At 41.5% G+C, this 19,253-nt stretch overlaps 1 protein-coding gene across 1 annotated transcript in view; it reads right to left on the bottom strand.

The window, feature by feature from the left end:
* PLSCR5 (phospholipid scramblase family member 5) overlaps window positions 1–19,253 on the bottom strand; it is a 63,040-nt gene that overhangs the window by 8,082 nt on the left and 35,705 nt on the right. The window contains exon 6 of the mRNA XM_040349102.1: window positions 8,467–8,628. Coding sequence (XP_040205036.1) covers window positions 8,467–8,628 — 162 coding nt within the window. The remainder of the gene's footprint in view (window positions 1–8,466; window positions 8,629–19,253) is intronic.

Below are 19,253 nucleotides of genomic sequence, written 5' to 3'. Positions count from 1 at the left end.
AGCGGGAGAATTATCGATTTATCCCTGGAGTTAATACCCTTTTTAATGCATGCCGATATTCTGTTTGCTTTGTTAGCAGCAGCTTGGCATTGCTGAGCCTATCATTTACTAGGACCTCCAAGTACTTTTCCATCCTTGATACCCCCAGAGGTTCACCTCCTAGTATTATTTTACATTTTTTTACATTAAACCCCATTTGCCATGTAGTTGTCTACCCCATTATTTTGTTCAGATCTTTTTGCAAGGTTTTCACATCCTGCGGAAAAGTTATTGCCCTGCTTAGCTTAGTATCATCTGCAAATACAGAGATTGAGTTGTTCACCCTATCCTCCAGACAAGCTAGCCCCACTGCAAGGGATATTTTTGGGTTAGGCTTTAAGTGGAGCTGTTTTCTAGTGGTATTCTAGAATGTTATCACCTATCCCACATTTTGGATTAAATGATGGTGACACTGTATTTAGTAGGACCCCCCTCCCCACCAGTTTGGGGTTCATCATCAGACCTCACTATTGTCACAATGAGAACCTAACTAAACTATCCATTCAATTTATATATGACCAGACAGGCCCTGGAACTACATAGTTCTTGGTAGATCTGAAGGAGGTCATACAGCCTTGTAATAATTTGTAACACGTGTGGTGAGCTTTGAAATGATTATAAAATTATATTAATTTATGACATTCATAGTGAAATTATAGACTGATCAGATTGACTGGGTAGGCCCTCACAATACATAATTGGTGATATATCCAAAGGGATTGTACAGAGAAAGTACAATCAGATTGTAGCATTTGTGTCTGGCCTTATACTCTGTTTTGAACTAAGTTATTTCTAAATTATGCAATGAATGTTTCTCATAAGCACACAGGGCCAGATTCACAAAAGAGATATGACAGCGTATCTCCTGATACGCCGTCGTATCTCTGTGATCCGCCCGTCCTAACTATGCGGCTGATTCATAGAATCAGGTTACGCATAGATAGCCCTAAGATCCGACAGGTGTAATTGACTTACACTGTCGGATCTTAGGATGCAATTCTATGCCGGCCGCTAGGTGGCGAGGCCATTGCGGTCGGCGTAGAATATGCAAATGACTAGTTACGGCGATCCACGAACGTCCGCGTTACCCGTCGCTCTAACTTTACGTAGTTTCCGTCTAGATACGCGTCGTAAAATTAGGGCTGAGCCCTAGGTGTTCTAAGCAATGTTAAGTATGGCCGTCGTTCCCGCGTCGAAATTTAAAAAATCACGTTGTTTGCGTAAGTCGTCCGTGAATGGCGCTGGACGTCTTTTATGTTAACGTCTAAACAAATGACGTCCGTGCAATGTCATTTAGCGCAATGCACGTCGGGTAATTTTCCCGACGGAGCATGCGCAGTACGTTCGGCGCGGGAACGCGCCTAATTTAAATGGTGTCTGCCCCATTTGAATTAGGCGGGCTTGCGCCGAGCAAATTTACGTTACACCGCCGCAAGTTTACAGGTAAGAGCTTTGTGAATCAGGCACTTACGCTGTAAACCTGCGGCGGTGTAACGTAAATGGGATACGTTACGCTGCCTTGGAGCAACGTAAATGTATCTGAATCTGGCCCATAGAGTACTGTCCGTGATACTTTTTTTATTTGCACTAACATACAATTTTTCAGGACAAGCTTTCGGGGTGTTACCCCTTCTTCAAGGTCCAAGCAGTACTGAACCTTGAAGAAGGGGTAACACCCCGAAAGCTTGTCCTGAAAAATTGTATGTTAATGCAAATAAAGAATATATCACGGACAGTACTCAATTTTCTCTATCACAATTGCACTAATACGGCTACAATCACGTCAAGTATCATAAGCACATACAAATTGTAGGATGTTGTCCTAGGCATCAGAATCCATTGTAGCATAAATACAATTTTAAATATTTAGTGCCAATTTTTAATGCCAATAGACAATAGAATGCACAATTTTAGGAAATAACTCATGGAAAGCTCAAATAATATACAATATTTTAGAATTTATATGTCACTTTATGATTTCCTGTTTATTTTTAATTTAATTTATTTTTTATTTATTTTTTAAACTTTAGTTATCTAATCCACAATGCGGAAATCTAATAATTAGCACTGCATATGGACTTGCATGTTATTTTTATTTTGTAATCAACAAAGTAATGCTGGCTGCTTTAGATTGTTAACATGTCTCATTAGAGCACAGATACTTCCATGCATAACTCTTGGATTGTTTTATTTTTTTTATTTTTATGGAAATATAATAATAATAATAATCTATATGAATGATGTTATTAATCGAATGATTCATGTGTTTTTTGCTAATGTATATGCACATATATTGGTAGCAATGTGGGTTACATTGAGATGTTCTCAAAAATGTATATTGCACCAATACAGTATTTTCTGAACTTCTATACTAAGCTCGCCATCTAGTGGTAACAAATGGTTTATGCAGTGTTATTGTTAAGTATAAGAGATTTTTTTTACGCTTTTTTTGTCCCAGTAGGTCTCTTCCTCCTTGTTCTTTGCCCAAAGGGCATTGTTGTTGTTGTCACCATCATTATAATGGGGGCCCTTATCTTTTGTCCATTTCTGAGTCACATAAAAGCAAAAAATATGACAAGTGGTTGTTTGCAATCAAAAGTGTAAACGTGCATCATGTAAAACACTTTAGTTATTAATAATGTGGGATATTTTAATGAATGAAATAAATTAGGAAACTAATAATGTGCTTCAGGCTTCTAGAAAATGTAATTCTGCATGAGCAGCAAGTGTTCATGCTGACAGGTAATAAGCATCACCCAAGAAGTTGCTGGAAACCACTTCAAAGGTAGCTGAGGGACAACTGATTATAAGCACTTTGCTGCTAACCACATTGCGTTCTGAGCTGGTCTAACTAAAATCACGCTGTGCAATACTGTTTCAGATGTTAAAAAGAACACTATTTATAGGGACACAACTAGAAATCAGATGGCCCCATAGCAAAAATGTTAATGCCCCCCCAGTAGGAAAAAAAAACCACACAATTGCATAACCCTCTAAATACCATGACAATTTATAAAGGACTGAAGAAGACGTGGTGATGATATATGAGGTAGGTACAGATGTGTGGAGAGAGAGAGAGAGAGAGTAGGTCCCTTTCAACCACTGACCTAGAGCAGTGATGGCGAACCTTGGCACCCCAGATGTTTTGGAAATACATTCCCCATGGTGCTCAACTACAATGCAGAGTGCATGAGCATCATGGGAAATGTAGTTCCAAAACATCTGTGGCACCAAGGTTCACCATCACTGACCTAGAGAAACAAAAAGGAAATGTGTACTTTATTTAAATGTACAAATGTGTTTAAAGTGACGTCATCAATAGTTTAACCACTTCAATACAGGGCATTTTCACCCCCTTCCTGCCCAGACCAATTTTTAGTTTTCAGCGCTGTCGCACTTTGAACGACAATTGCGCGGTCATGCAACACTGTACCCAAATTAAATCTTAATGTCTTTTTTCATACAATTAGTGATTTTGTTTGGTGCTATTAGATCACCTCTGTGGTTTTTATTTTTTGTACTATAAAGAAAAGAGCGACAATTTAGAAAAAAAAAAAAATAAAGTTTAGGCCGATATGTATTCTTCTACATATTTTTGGTAAGAAAAAAATTGCAATAAGTGTATATTGATTGGTTTGCGCAAAAGTTATAGCATCTACAAAATAGGGGATAGATTTATGGCATTTTTTTTTTTTTACTAGTAATGGTGGCGATCTGCGATTTTTATTGTGACTGTGACATTGCGACGGACATATCGGACACTTTTGACACGTTTTTGGGACTATTCAAATTTATACAGCGATTAGTGCTTTAAAACTGCATTGATTACTGTGTAAATGTGACTGGCAGCGAAGGGGTTAAAACTAGGGGGCGATCAAGGGGTAATTATGTTCCCTAGGGAGTGATTCTAACTGTAGGGGGAGGGGACTCACAAGGGGAGGAGACCGATCTGTGTTCCTCTGTACTGGGAACACACATCGGTCTCCTCTCCTCTGACAGGACAGGAATCTGTGTGTTTACACACACAGATCCACTGTCCTGCTGTGATCGCGGGCAATCGCAGGTGCCCGGCGGACTTCGCGCCCGCCGGGCACGCGCACCGGGTCCCAAGTGATGTGGCAGGCGCGCCCGCGCCCCCTAGACGGCCAGGAAACCCAGGACATCATATGACATCCACCCGGAGGGAGGGAAGGTTCCTGCCGATGTCATTTTGCAATGACTCTGTAAGGACCGGTTAAAGAGTCACTGACACCTTGAAATTGGTGGCAATTTGACAGTGTCTCTGCAAAGGGGTCTTCAGCCCAGTTATACTTACCTTGCCAGTGTCCTGCTAAAAAAGGCCTCAGCATTTGTCATTAGTGGAAAAAATGTCCAGCAACAATGGTCAGTGGGAAGAAAAATTCCCAGCCTCATTGGTCAGTAAGAGAAAAAAAGAATGCCTTGCTGTTGGTGGTCATCAATGGCATTATTGTCCAATACAAGAAAAAATGCCTGGTGCTAATGGTCAGTGGGAAGAAAAATGCCTCTGCATTAGTGGTTAGAAAATGTGGTGCATAGGGGTGTTGCGGCGTACCCCTTGCTCCCGGCCCCTACCAGAGTGACCCTAAGGGTGTGGGGGGTGGCTAGGAAACGGTTCCTCCACGATCGTCACTACTCTCCCATTTGTCCGTTATGGGGAAACCCTGCACTTCCACAATTACGGATGTTACCGGACCCGCATCTGTGGGCCTGTTTTGGGATCAAAGTACTTCAGGACATTATGCCCCAGGGGGCGCTCCTATCCTTTGCAGATCTCTCAGCTAGATTTGGACTACCGGGTGGGATGCTATTTGGATATTATCAACTGAGGCACTCTGCAAGAGCGCAGTTTCCTCTCCCCATAAGATTGAAAGCGGATGCTATCGAAACACTTCTAGCGCAGGAGACTCTCAAAAAGACCCTTTCTACGTTGTACTTTTCCCCTTCTTGGGGTAGACTCACCAAGGATTGAGGCCCTGTGGGAGAGGTGGCAGACTGACATCCCTAGTTTGGATAGGGAGACCTGGGAAGAATGCTTTGAGACTGGTTCTAGACTGATGATTTCTTCTAGGGACAAGTTAATACACACAAAATGTATACACCGAGTCTACTACACGCCGCGCAGGCTGCACAAGATCTACCCACAGAGATCCCAGGAATGCCCCGGGTGCTAATCTCAAGATAGCACATACCTACATATGTTTTGGACCTGTCCCTCTGCAGTTTTTGAGTGAATCAACGTCCGCCTGCAGTTATCCCTTCCAATATCGCCTGGATTGGCCCTGTTGGGCATTCAGGACGATGATCAGCGACCTAGATACACTAAGATGCTTATTTCCTATGTCCTATTTTATGCTAAGAAGGACATCCCCCTCTCCCCCCACAGTCAAATCCTGGGACTCCTCTATTAATGCTGTGTTGCCCCTTTATAAGTTGACATATATTAACAGGGGCTGTCCCCAGAAATTTGACCGCCTATGTCTGCCTTGGATTGAGCAACTGTAGTTTTTTTTTATTTATTTTTATTTTTATTGTGGCAGTAGACCTGGGGATCGGAACCCGGGATCCATGTCGAAAGGGGATGGTTGTTCTCCCTTTCCCCGTCTTGACGGGATTCCTTCTGTTGGGACGGGACCCCGTATGTTTACAATGGCTGTGTGCCATTGTATTTGATATTATCTTTGTATATTCATTATGCTACACCTGAATATATTTTGTATCTGTCTATTCAATTTTCCCTGATTTGTGTATGAGTGCTTTAATGTCTGCCTTGTGAGATGATATGTTTTTTCAATAAAGACCAACCTTATTGTTAATAAAAAAAAATTCAAAAGGCTGGTTGTACCCAAGTTGATCGATCGATCAACTTGAGTAAAGATTCTGCAGTGAGTGGTCATTCAGAAGCCCCATAATGCCTTCACCGGTAGTCCTGGTCCCCAAAAAAGGATCAGACTACCAGGTTCTGCATGGACTACACAAAGCTGAATGCCATCACTACTGCTGACGTCTACCCCATGCCTTGGGTCAATAAGTTGTTGGATAATGTGGCAGCTGCCTACTATTTAACAATCTTGGACCTGAGCAGAAGGTACTTAACAAAATCGTAAAAAACTATACTGCGCTAATTCAAAATAAAAATAAATAAGCGGCAACTGAAAATGTTATACAACACCAAATAACAATAATAAAGAGAAAAAAGCTGCGCTATAGATGAATATATGTGACACTAGCAACCATATAGATACTAAGTGTACTCACAAAGCATGTGAAAGTAAAAAAATGTACAATAAATGCGTGAACAAATAACTATTAATCAGAATGGTCTATCTGACCTCAATCCTTGTGACTAAAAACCAAAATTCCTATAATAACAAACTCCAGAACCAAATAAAGGTAAACAAAAATCTAAGTAAAAAAATATATACTATATTGATGAGATCTCAATCCATGTGAAAAATAAAAATAAAAAAAGTGACAAACAGTCCTCAGTGTTGGCAATAACAGTCAATATCAATGATATTGAGAAAATGTCCATATAAATTAAACATTCATGGTGCAGAAATAAAACCACAGCATCCGGAAAAGAGTGATGACAGGAACGTGCCTCCACCTTGGTACACAGTGCCGCTTACCAAATAGATGTGCTCTCTTGATTACAGGAGATCAGTATATGCATATGGCTAATAACCCAGCCTGGGGTCTCTGTATTATGCAGTAAGCGCCTCAGCTTCCGTTGATTTATGTCTCATACACCGTATTGAGTTCAGGGTATCACCACATAAGGACAAAGTAAACTAACATATCATAAAACCCTTATAAATGTATTTAGTGACATAACAGATGTACACTTACAATTATGAGGTATAAAATCAGCATGTAAAAGACAATCAAGCCGGCCAGCTCTTCGATTCAGCAGCCCGTATCTTCCAGGTCTAGTGCACAAAATCCCTTGGCCCTGAGGCTTGGGAAAAATGTACTTATGAATTTACGGTAATGCCATTTGTGAATAAGGTTATTTCAAAAACCTTACAAAGGGTTGTGAATGACCTGCTGGGAGGGTTGGAATTATTTGCACTTGCTTACCTGTATGATATTGCAGTGTTCACCCCTACCTAAGAACAACATCTCGCACATCTGTTACAAGTCTTGGACAAAACTGGCAGCCGATAATCTGACAATTATCCCCAATATGTGTAAAATAGACATGAAAGTCTAGTACTTGGGACACCAGGTAGGATGAAGCATCCTGAGACCTGAGCCAGGAAAGGCTGAGGCCACCGTGGCCTGGCCTATTCCTAAATACAAGAAGCAGGTTATGTTATTATGTCATTATTGGGGGCAGCAAACTACTATAGGAAATGTATGTGCAACTAGAGTACCTTGGCTAAACTCCTGATTAATCTAACCAACGTGTAATTACCTAAATTGGTATTCTGGATGCTAGAGTGCAATTATCAAACATGGTTTCAGTAATGCCAGTCAGTTAGTCACCAAAAAGGCCAATATTACTAGGTTTAGCAGGCTAATAAAAAATCGAATGCAATTTGTAATTTCATTCTAAGCAACATTGGGGGTTATTTCCAAAAGGCAAATCCACTTTGCACTACAAGCGCAAAATACAAGTGAAAAGTGCACTTGAAATTGCACTGAAAGTGCACTTGGAAATGCAGTCGCTGTAAATCTGAGGGGTAGATCTGAAATGAGGGGAAGCTCTGCTGATATTACCATCCAATCATGTGCAAGCTAAAATGCTGTTTTTTTATTTTCCTTGCATGACCCCCTCGGATCTACAGCGACTGCACTTCCAAGTGCACTTTCAAGTGCACTTTGCACTTGTAGTTTGCACTTGTAGAGCAAAGTGGATTTGCCTTTCGTAAATAACCCCCACAATGTTCCTTGTCAGATTGAAAAACCTTGTGAAATAGAAATATACAGGCGTTTAGAAAAATTAGCATTAATTCTGTTAATTCTGAAAACCCCATTTTCAGGGTACTGGAAATATGGCTGCAAGGGGCAGATGCAGCTCTCTTTTTTCATCAAAACTATAAAATCATAACCAAAATCAAACATGAAAGGCTTACGAGCAGGCAGGCTATTTAGACTGAAAAGACTTGTGTCTTCTGCATTAAAAAAAAATAACCTGCCTGATCACAATATTATGTAGAATATTCACTGAGGTGTGCATGCACAAATTTCTGCAACAGTGCCTGAATGACGGGATTACTGAACTCCTACACGAGTGCAGGGGGTAGGTCATCCCATGTCAGGGAATCAGTAGGGGTGAAGATGGACACGGAAGAAGCTAGAGAAAATTTGCTGGTGCCATTGAGGGATCTTGATGGACCATGGAAGAGGCAAAATAAAGAACACAGGGATATATTGTGTGACAACTATTTTAAGTGTACTTACTATTAGGAAGCAGGCACCAACCAAAGCAGCTTTCAGCTTTACATCCAGATCAACAGGAAATTCTATCCCAAAGTTATCAGCATTGGTAAAAACGTCATTCACAAATCCTGACCAATACTTGGAAATTTTGCCAATCACTGACTTTTCACTTAATGTTTTCACCTATAGAATAAAAATTTGAAAAACTATGAATAGTAAGAAAGGGAAGGGGGAGCACTCACAATGCCACTGACAAACCTGGATTACTGTATTTTGGAGGTCAAAAGGAAAAACGAGGTAAGTGATATTTAAATGCTCTAGCTTACAGCAATAAATTGATCTAATAAAAAATGAACCTTTAGTGTTTCTTTAAACCCATTAGGGGTAGACTAGATGAACACCCCTACCCGTAACCCTTTGTTCGTCTCACCCCCTCGTAACCTTAAATAACGACACTGACAACTTCTTAGCCTTGAATGGACGTAGGGGTCGGCCACAGCTTTATTTTGTTAAAAACATAACGTAACTTGTTAACCTTTATTAACCATCTCATGGTTGATTACCAGGGGGAAGCAACCAGCCAGCCGCCGGCCTAAGCCGACGGGCGTAATAGCCTTCCACCCCTCCTTTTCACAATTATTCTCCTGTACCGCCAGCTGTGACTTAAATTAGCCAATATAACCACTCGCACATAAATGCAAAATAAAACATGGCCCGCCAGGCCAACGACATATCCCCGTAAAGCATAGAAATACAGCAAAACAGTCCAAAGTGTCCGTCCACTTCTCTTATTATTTCCTTTATTTTATTTATTTATTTATTTATTTATTTTTTTGGGGAACAAAACTTTAAGAAAATTTAGCTCATTAACTCCAGACAGTGGGGGGCGGGAGGGCGGGGAGCTGCTCTGCTGGCGCTGCTACGGTGAGAGGAAGTGGGGAGGGGGGAGCATCCCACCTATAACGCCTCTGTTCATCTCCGAGTACTCCCCCCTCCCCTGCTCCTGCAACTATTGGTCCCACGCAGACCTATGGGAAGCCTCCATCACCAAGAGAGAGGGGGAAAGGGGGTGATGCTAAATTAACCCTCTCCTAGCTGTCCCTGCATCTCACCTAGTCCGTGGCACCTAGCCCTAATTGGGCCGGTGCCAACCAGACTGGTACAGGTTAACAAGTATTATACTCATGTGCAAAAATCTTTATGAACCAATGTAAATATGTTGGTTACAAATTACTAAACGTGAATGGCACTCTGTATTGTTATTTAAAAAATTGCAATAAAAAAATATTATTATTATTATTATTATTATTATTATTATTTTTATTATTATAAAAAAAAGACTATGACTAAAACTAAATCAAAATTTGATGTCAAAATGACCACTGGTGCAGAGACCATAGGTGTGCATTTGACGTAAGAACACCATAGGGAGAGTGCACTGCCGGAGTGTAGGGAAGCACTTTCACTTGTAGGGAAGCACTGTCTATCAGGAGAGCAGAGGATCAGATAAGTAAAACTGCTTGTACTGTCCCCTAGACAGGAACGAGGGGGCATTGGAAATTAGACTTTAACAGTAATGCTGTATTGAAGTAGACTGTCTAAAAAAACAGAGCTATTTTCCATAACATGGTCTGTTTACAGTGCACTTAGTAAATATATTCTTGGCATTCACTTGCTCCAGCAAGTAGATCGTAACCCATAAAGAGTACATTAATGTGTGTGACTTTTTGTTTTTATCAAAGCAACTGAGGTCAGAAATGTTCCTCGTGCTTCCAGTTTCTGCTCAGACATAAACACTACTGAAATGTGCAGTAGCCTCGTCACACCGGCTCCCTGTCTCACGACAGCACAATAAAGCTCTCGCTCCTTTTTTTTCCCTGAACCTTCACAAAGGTAACATATTTCTGGCAGCAATGAGTTCATCATATCATAATATGAGAGAAAGGGAATTTTTAATGTGTTTTTTGTAAAATCTTCAAAGCTCATAGTCAACGTCTTTGCCTCGTAGGCTGTTTTTAGTCTCACATTTACTGCACTGCACCTGCAAGCATGCTGGTTTTGTGGCACCAAAAAGAATCTAAGAGACAAAGACCAAAGTGAGGATAATTAGATGCAACACCACTAGCTAGCAAATTGAGGAAGGATTAGAGATAACATTACAGTCCTGGCAATGACAAATATACAGCTGTTTTACTGGGAACTCATGTAAAAATAGAAGCGTGTGCAAATTATTTAAAGGTGTATTTTTGTTGAGGTAATTGCAATTAAAATATTGTACTGTGTTCATTAAAAAAAAGAAAAAAATTAAAAAAAGTATATATTTAACCACTTGGCAACCAGCCCATTGAAGCTTTACTGCTACAGGCACCCGCTCTGCACAGAATCATGTAGGTGTGTATATATATATATATATATATATATATATATATATACACTCAATTCTGCTCTTTGGGGTAGGGGGCATGCGAGTACACCGCCGGCACACTGCTTCTGCTGTGATTAGTCACATCAGAAACCGATCAGCAGGTGCCGGCCAATGGATGACCACCGGCACCAGCTGATCTGTGAGGAGGATGGAACTCTGCCTATGTAAATAAGGCATAGCTCTGTCCTGGCAGCAGGGATGTGCTGGATTTTGTTTCCCAGCAAAGCAGCGAATAAAATACATCACATCCGGCCAATCAATCTGCCACTCGTTGCACCTCCTTGTGGGAATTATCAATCAAAATCACTTTACGTTAGTACCTTACTCCGGTAATAGTGTCCAAATTTGACCCCCAAACCCCTGCAGCTTGCTGGAGACGTTGCCCGACTTCAGCCAGAGGAGACATATTCCATATATTATGGAGTTGTCCAAAGCTCACAGTCTATTGGGCAGGAATCTTCAATATAATATCTGACCTGACTCAAACACGAGTGGCACCTGATCCAGCATTGGCTATTTTATCATTAGGTATGGACAGGTTTTCATTTAATCTTCGTAGAATGATAACCCATCTACTCTTAGCAGCTAGATTGTCGATTACAAGAAAGTGGAAAGATCCAGATCCGTCTGCCGGGTACACGCGATCGGCGGTGACACAGCAGGTGACAGCAGGGACGTGGAGCTCTGTGTGTAAACACAGAGCTCCACGTGCTGTCAGAGGAGAGGAGACCGATCTATGTCCCTTGTACATAGGGACACAGCATTGGTTACCTCCCCCAGTCACCCCCCTCCCCCCACACAGTTAGAACACACCCAGGGAATACATTTAACCCCTTCATCACCCCCATAGTGTTAACCCCTTCCCTGCCAGTCACATTTATACAGTAATTAGTGCGTTTTTATAGCACTGATCGCTGTATAAATGTGAATGGTCCCAAATTTGTGTCAAAAGTTTCCGATATGTCTGCCGCAATATCGCAGTCCCAATAAAAATCGCAGATCACCGCCATTACTGCTAAAAAAAAAATACTAAAAAAAATCATAATTCTGTCCCCTATTTTGTAGGCGCTATAACTTTTGCGCAAACCAGTCGCTTATTGCGATTTTTTTTTTTTTTAAAAAATATGTAGAAAAATACGTATCGGCCTTAACTGAGAAAAAAAATAGTTTTTTTTTAAAAAAAAATGGATATTTATTATAGCAACAAGTAAAAAAAAAATATATATTTTTTAAATTGTCGCTCTTTTTTTGTTTATAGCACAAAAAATAAAAACCGCAGAGGTGATCAAATACCACCAAAATAAAGCTCTATTTGTGGGGGAAAAAGGACGGCAATTTTGTTTGGGAGCCACGTCGCACGACCGCGCAAATGTCAGTTAAAGCGACGCAGTGCCGGAAGCTGAAATTTCGCCTGGGCACGAAGGGGGTTTATGTGCCCAGTAAGCAAGTGGTTAATGCAAACCTGTAGTGAAGAAAATGTGTGGGTTGCCTAACTGACCTTTCCTTTAAATAGGGCTAACTGCATGGCTGTCATGTTAACCTAGTGGCTTTAATATTTTTACTGACCCAGAATAGGTAGGAAGATCACGTGTTCTGACTTTGCACTGATTGTACTTGTTACTTGCTTGTGGCAGGCATTCAAAATTGCATTGAAGCCAAATTCAACTAGGCATCTCTAGAAAAAGGTCAGTAATGTCGGACAGTAAACTTTTCTTATTACTGGTTTCCTTTAACTTTGGAAAGCCAATTTATCTGTGTGTGTGTGTGTGTATACTGTACCTTAGACTAGAGGCCAGTGACTCCTTTCTTTTTTTAATGATAGACTAGAAATTCTTAAATTAGTGTCCCACTGAGCAGATTTGAGTGGAGGGACTTAAGTTGGAGTTGAGTGGACAACAATAAGCCTAATACTGCTTATTGTTGTACCCACAGTGCTACATTTTTCAGGTTAGCATAGACTTCCTGCAGATCCTAATGCTTAAAGGCCCTACCACTTAAACAACCCTTCACTTTTTTCTAGAGTAGGGCCAGTGGTGATCCAAGCACATGACTCCAGTTGATCAGCTGCTTCTTTTAAACATCAGCTCTGAGATCTGTCAACTTTGGAACCCACTGTTTTTAAATAGTTTGAGTAGAAGAGTTACATAGCAACACGGTGCAGGGCGATCTGGTGTAGACAGAGGCGTAGCTAGTGAAAATAGCGCCTATGGCAAGCACTGAAACTGCGCCCCTGTCGAAACAATTGAAACTCATATTTCAGATAACCTTAACAAAAAAAACAGCTAACAAAACTAGTGATATTTATCATCCCTTGTGCTAGTGACATATCCTCTTTATGGAGAAATCTGGGGTTTATTAGACCCCTGATCCCTCCTCTGCCCTCCAAGGCCAGGAAAATGCAGAACCAATACTGGAAATGATGAAATCTTCATCACTTAATGCCTCAGTTTTCACAGAGGAGAGGGAGAAACTGACGTTCCTCCTTCTTCTTTGTGCGCTGCCAATCTGACCAGATGGAATGGGAGAGACTGGGAGAAGAGGGGAGGGCTGTGGCTGAACGCAGCAGGGATTGCACTGCCATTGTCCATAAGCAAAGGTGCTGAAAAGGAGATCCTGCTTATGCTTGAGAGGAGGGAAGAAGAGACCCTCAGACCATGGTAAGTGCCTTTCTGCACAGCCACTCAACAGTGCCCCCTTCATATGGCGCCCATGGCACTTGCCATGGCTGCCATACCCTAGATACGCCATTGGGTGTAGATCAGGTGATTTAGCCCAGGTGTGTAAAGGAAATAGTAAAATCCTCATTTAATGGTAACCTGTTAGATTGCTTGCTCTTGGCAAATCCGGAAAGAGCATTTTGGCTTTCTCATCTCTATTCCCCACTGGGCAGGTGGAACATACAGAACTGACGCATAAGCCTTAAGTGATACTTTGCAGCCCAGAGAGGCTGCGTCGGGTACACAGGGGAACTGCACATTTGAATAACATTGTAATTTACTTCAATCACATGACTGTATTACATATACATAAAGGAATTGTTCAGGTGACATTTTTTTTATACTATTCTCTGAGTAGGCAGATCAGAGGGAGGTAAATGATTAGCCCCAGGCTACAATCATTTGGCATTCAGGCCAGTAAAATATCATTATAGAAGCAAATGTGAGGACCTGTCCTGTATTTTGATTTATATTTTACATCCACATTATTTTCTTGAGACACCATAGAACATTGAGCTATAAACGTGTTCATATTACTGGACTCAAATGAAGGGATACAAGGTAATGGTTAGAATAACACTAATGTTCCCACTATGGTACAGGCATATTCAAGTCTGATCATTGAACTTTACTGTTGATAATAAAACATGTGATTGCCTTAGAAGTGGGTATTAACAGGAATATGATAGAAAGGTTAACTGGTACTGCCAGAGAGCATTTACAGCTACAATTATTCCTCTGACATTTCAATCACCTTTATCAAAAAAAATGTTAAAGGGGTATAACTCTAAGAAAGGTTATTTCAGTCACTTTGGTTTACCGTCTGCCTCTGATTTCTAACATCATATGGTGTCTGGTGTCTGTTTCCATGTGCTTTGAAAACAAAACAAGAACGTACATTTTGTGAGCTGTGATATTTCCCGGATTCGTCCAGTTTGTGTATAACTACCATGGCTTACATAACTAGCATAGGGACCCTGGCCTATACTGCTGTGACCAAAATGTAATTTAGTGGGCCAGATTCAGAAAGAATCGCGGCGGCGTAACGTATCGTCTTTACGTTACACTGCCGCAAGTTTTCAGCGCAAGTGCCTGATTCACCAAGCACTTGCGTGTAAACTTACGGTGGTGTATCGTAAAGACGTCCGGCGCAAGCCCGCCTAATTCAAATGGGGCGTGTACCATTTAAATTAGGTGCGCTCCCGTGCCGAACGTTCTGCGCATGCTCCGTTTGGAAATTTCCCGCCGTGCTTTGCGCGAAATTACGGCGCCCCGACGTGTTTGTGAATGGCGACGTGCGTAACGTACTTACGCCGAAAAAAAAAAAAAATTCAATTCGACCTGGGAACGACGGCCATACTTTAACATGGCTGGTCTAAAGTTAAGGCATGAAAAAGTAGCCTTAACTTTGCGACGGGAAAAAAACGACTTGCGACGACGTAACGCACACGAGCACCTTTGTGGATCGCCGTAAAAGCTAATTTGCATACCCGACGCTTTGAAAACGACGCGAACTCCACCCAGCCGAAGTATTGCAGCCTAAGATCTGAAGGCGTAGGAAGCTGTAAGCCTGTCGGATCTTAGCCAAATGCCGTCGTATCTTGTTTGTGAATCACAAATTAAGATATGACGCGGCAAATTTGAAAATACACCGGAGTATCAGTAGAAACTCCGGCGTATTTCTTCTGCGAATCTGGCCCAGTGTGTTTTGCTGCTAGGCTGTATCTGGCCTGAGCGTTTTTTTTCCCCCTATTTTCTTAGCTCTGCAGGTCTTTCCTAACCTCAGGGAGATGATAGCTTTTGTCTGTTATTGTGAAGGAAGTACCAGTAATTAGAGTGTGAAGGACAATCACTGAGTTATCAATATGTATTTGACCCAATTTGGGCCACCCTTACAGATTGTACTTTCTCTTCTGGGCTGCCCTAAGAAGATGTCTATTTAGAGCAGGGATCTTCAAACTATGTTGTGAAACTACAAATCCCATGAGGCAAAAAACCCTGACATTCACAGACATGACTAGGCATGATGGGAATTGTAGTTCCTGAACAATTGGAGGGCCGTAGTTTGAAGACCCCTGATTTAGAGTGTCTCTCAACTTGGACCTTGCCTCAGCCTGGGCATGTGTTGGAGGGTCAGGACTTTAGCTGCTCTGCTAGAGGGTGTTGGCCAGAGAGAACTGGGCATGAAGATGGCTGCCTCAAAGGCAGCATCTGTAAAGGGTCATCTTAATAAAGGGTGTCACAGAGAAGCTGGACAATTTGCATACACTTTTTGGATATCCTGCACCCCTAAACCATCTCTCCTAGAATTGAGTACCAATTTTTAATGATCTTGCTTACTGCAGATCATACCTGGTTCCAGCCTGTAACTACCAAAGTGGCTACCCCTTTGAATGGAAATAAGGATGATAAGGATGTGACTAATGTTGTTCCTCTCACTGTGTGGGGTCAAACTGGAAGTTACAAGGATTTCTTTACTTCCAGTTTTGGTTTGATGTAAATAAGCAGTTAAATGCTTGTGAAAGTATCTGATCAAACCAATTTTGTTTTGATCAGATGCTTTGGAGGGCACAGGAGAGATCTGGGGTCTAATATATGCCAAATCTCTTCACAAAGAGAACCTGTTGTTTATCCCTTGTAATAGAAATAACGTTTCTAAAAATGAAAAGCAACAGTGTAAAAAAACAAAAGAAAAAACAAAGAAAAACTTTAACATATCCAATTTTACCTCATGCTTACCCACAAAAATGAACAAGCATGTAGGTCCCACATGATTATGTAAATGGTAATCGCCCCTTACATATCACCACAAACATCAGTGCAAGAGCAATAATTCTAGCACCAGACCCCCTGTGTAACTCTAAACTGGTATCATATAAAGGTTTTTAAAGCGTCCTCTATGAAGTTTTTAGGTATATTAGTATGGCTCCATTACACTAGTGTATGCAATTTTGCAGAGTACGATGTTGGGTATCTGTTTACTTGGCATCAGCAGTGTATTTAGGTTTTGTGCTGCCCTAGGCCTGACTAAACTCGTGCACCCCCTAATTTAAATATGACCCACCCCTTCCTGTGAAGGCCATATCCATTTCTGTTGTTGACCTGCTAGTTCTGAGGGCCTTGGGGGGGGGGGGGAAGGATTCCCTTAATTTTCATAGATTTCCTCTCACTTCCTGTTTGGCTATGGGGCAGGAAGTGGAGGGAAATCTCTGCAATGGGACAGGGATGGTAAAAAATAAACTGCCAGGGGCTATAACCCTCCCTTACCCTATACAAAATGTTGCCTATAGTTCTACTTTAAGCACAAATTTAAGATAATTTTGTGGAGAGGACTAAGAAGATATTCTGGAGCCTGGATCAACTGTGGGTATAAAACTGGGTATATGGGATTGTATGATATCATATATATTTTTTTATGGTTGAACTGGATGGACTTGTGTCTTTTTTCAACCTGACTAATTATGTAACTATGTAACTATAACCATGCCAATGGTGCAGCAGAAAACATATAGCAAGCCGGCGAGGACTCTTTCCGTGTTGCCCCCCTGCAAAGTGCTGCCCTAGGCCAGGATACAGCGTTGCTTGGCGTAACATCATGTTATGTTTTACCACAAAACATGGGTATTTGTGTTCACTAACACTCAATAACGTTTATTTTTTCCTGAAAATTTGCATTTGATAAACTCCTAATCAAATCTCATGCAACATAAAAAGCAGCCATTTTATTCTCCAGGGTCTTTGCTTTAAAAAAATATAATGTTTGCGGGTTCTAAGTTATTTTCTAGCAAAAGAAAACAATGCAGATTTATACATATATGAGATAATGTCAAAACTGACCTGGACTCAAAGGGGGTAATCCACAAAGATCCGGTGTAACTTAAATTTTCCCATTTAAGTTACACTGCCTTAAAATTTCTACCTAAGTGCCCGATCCACAAAGCACTTACCTAGAAATTTTTGGCTGTGTAACTTAAATTCCGCCGACGCAAGGCGTTCCTCTTTTCATGGGGGCGATTCCCATTTAAATTTGGCGCGCTCCCGCGCCGGCCGTACTGCGCATGATCGTGACGTCATTTTCCCGACGTGCATAGCGCGAAATTACGTTATGCCGAGCTTTGTGGATTGCGACGGGTCAATAAAGTTGCGTCGGGAAAAAAAAAAGATACGGCGAAAAAAAAAAATTCAAAACAAAAAAAAAAAACGCGTCGCTGGACAGAAGGGTCTGCTTTTACATGGTGTAAACAGTTTACACTTTGTAAAAGCAGCCCTAATTTTGCGTTTGCAAACTAAAACTTACAGAGAAAAAACGAAGCTGAAAAGCTTCGTGGATTGCCGTAAGTGCTAATTTGCATACCCGAGGCGGCATTTCGACACAAAATGCCCCCAGCGGCGGATGCGGTACTGCATCCTAAGATCCGGCAGTATAAGTCCCTTACACATGCCGGATCTTCTGCCTAACTATGGAAAACTGATTCTGTGGATCAGTTCCATAGTTAGAAACAGGGATACGACGGCTTAACAGCAGTTACGCCGGCGTATCCCTTTTGAGGATCTGGCCCAAAGTGGTTAAGCTAGTTGGCAGTGAAGTTCAAGAGATAGATGCGCTCATCATTCTAACCTAATCTGAGGACAAGAATGTCACCCTGGGAGGAATGTACCTTGGACATTTATCACTAAGTAAGTGAGTCTGGAATGATCGTAATGCAGCTATTGGGTAGCTGAAAAGTCATATTCTGCCTGCTTCATCATAGCGTTATATCTCAAACAAGATTCCACAGAAGGAGATTTCTGCTTTTATCACACCCAGCTGGACTTTCAATGGAGAAGAGATGTCACACTGGATGCGGTGGTTGATTTTTTTGTTACCTTGACAGTGTATTTTTAAGTGGGGCCTAGTCACAGAAAGTTTTTTTTGGACTGTAGTGTTGATTAAATAGGACATGTTCTTTCCATTGTATTTTTAAGTCAGACGTGAATGTCTCCCTGTCAAATTATTAGCACTTTAGCAACAGTCAAAAAATGTATGGACTTTATGTTTGGTGGACAATTTAGGAGTAGAAGACAATGGTAACATTAACAATGTAAGATAACTTACTTGGCAATACACAAAAAGAGAAATCTAAGCATGAATGGTTAGCCTTACTTAGCTTACCGAATAAGACTAAGTTGTGTTCACTTTGAAAACCCAAGGTAATAAAAAAAATAAAATGGTTGATCGAACTGAAAGTAATAGGTAGGCTGACTGCAGGGCTGCCAATAGGGGGTACCACCAGTCCTTCTGTAGGGGGCCCAGGCACACAGGGGGCCCAGACAGCAGGGGCAGCTAAAAGATGGTTACTCTCCAGCTTTCAGCTGCTGCAGGGAGAGACACAAACACAAGGCATCATTCTGTAACTGCCCCACAGCATTATCCCCTCTCCATGTTCTGCTGACATCTGATTGCCCCAGTGTGTGTACCCCCCTCCTGGCTTGAGTCTCAGGTACCAACACCACTTGCTGGCCATGGTCAATTGCACACTGCCGCTGCATAAAAGAACCCTGAGAGAGGTTTTTGAATGTGCAGCACCCATGGTAAGAGAAGTGAATGTGGAGTGCTGGACACAGGAGGGAATCCTATGGATAGGAAGCAAGGAGAGTGCTGGGTGCAGAGGGGAGAGAGCTGTGGA

This window comes from Rana temporaria, chromosome 4 (genome assembly GCF_905171775.1).
Source record: "Rana temporaria chromosome 4, aRanTem1.1, whole genome shotgun sequence".
Lineage (NCBI taxonomy): Eukaryota > Metazoa > Chordata > Amphibia > Anura > Ranidae > Rana > Rana temporaria.
Note: the sequence above shows the minus strand (reverse complement) of the source record. Positions and strands in the feature narration are given on the sequence as shown.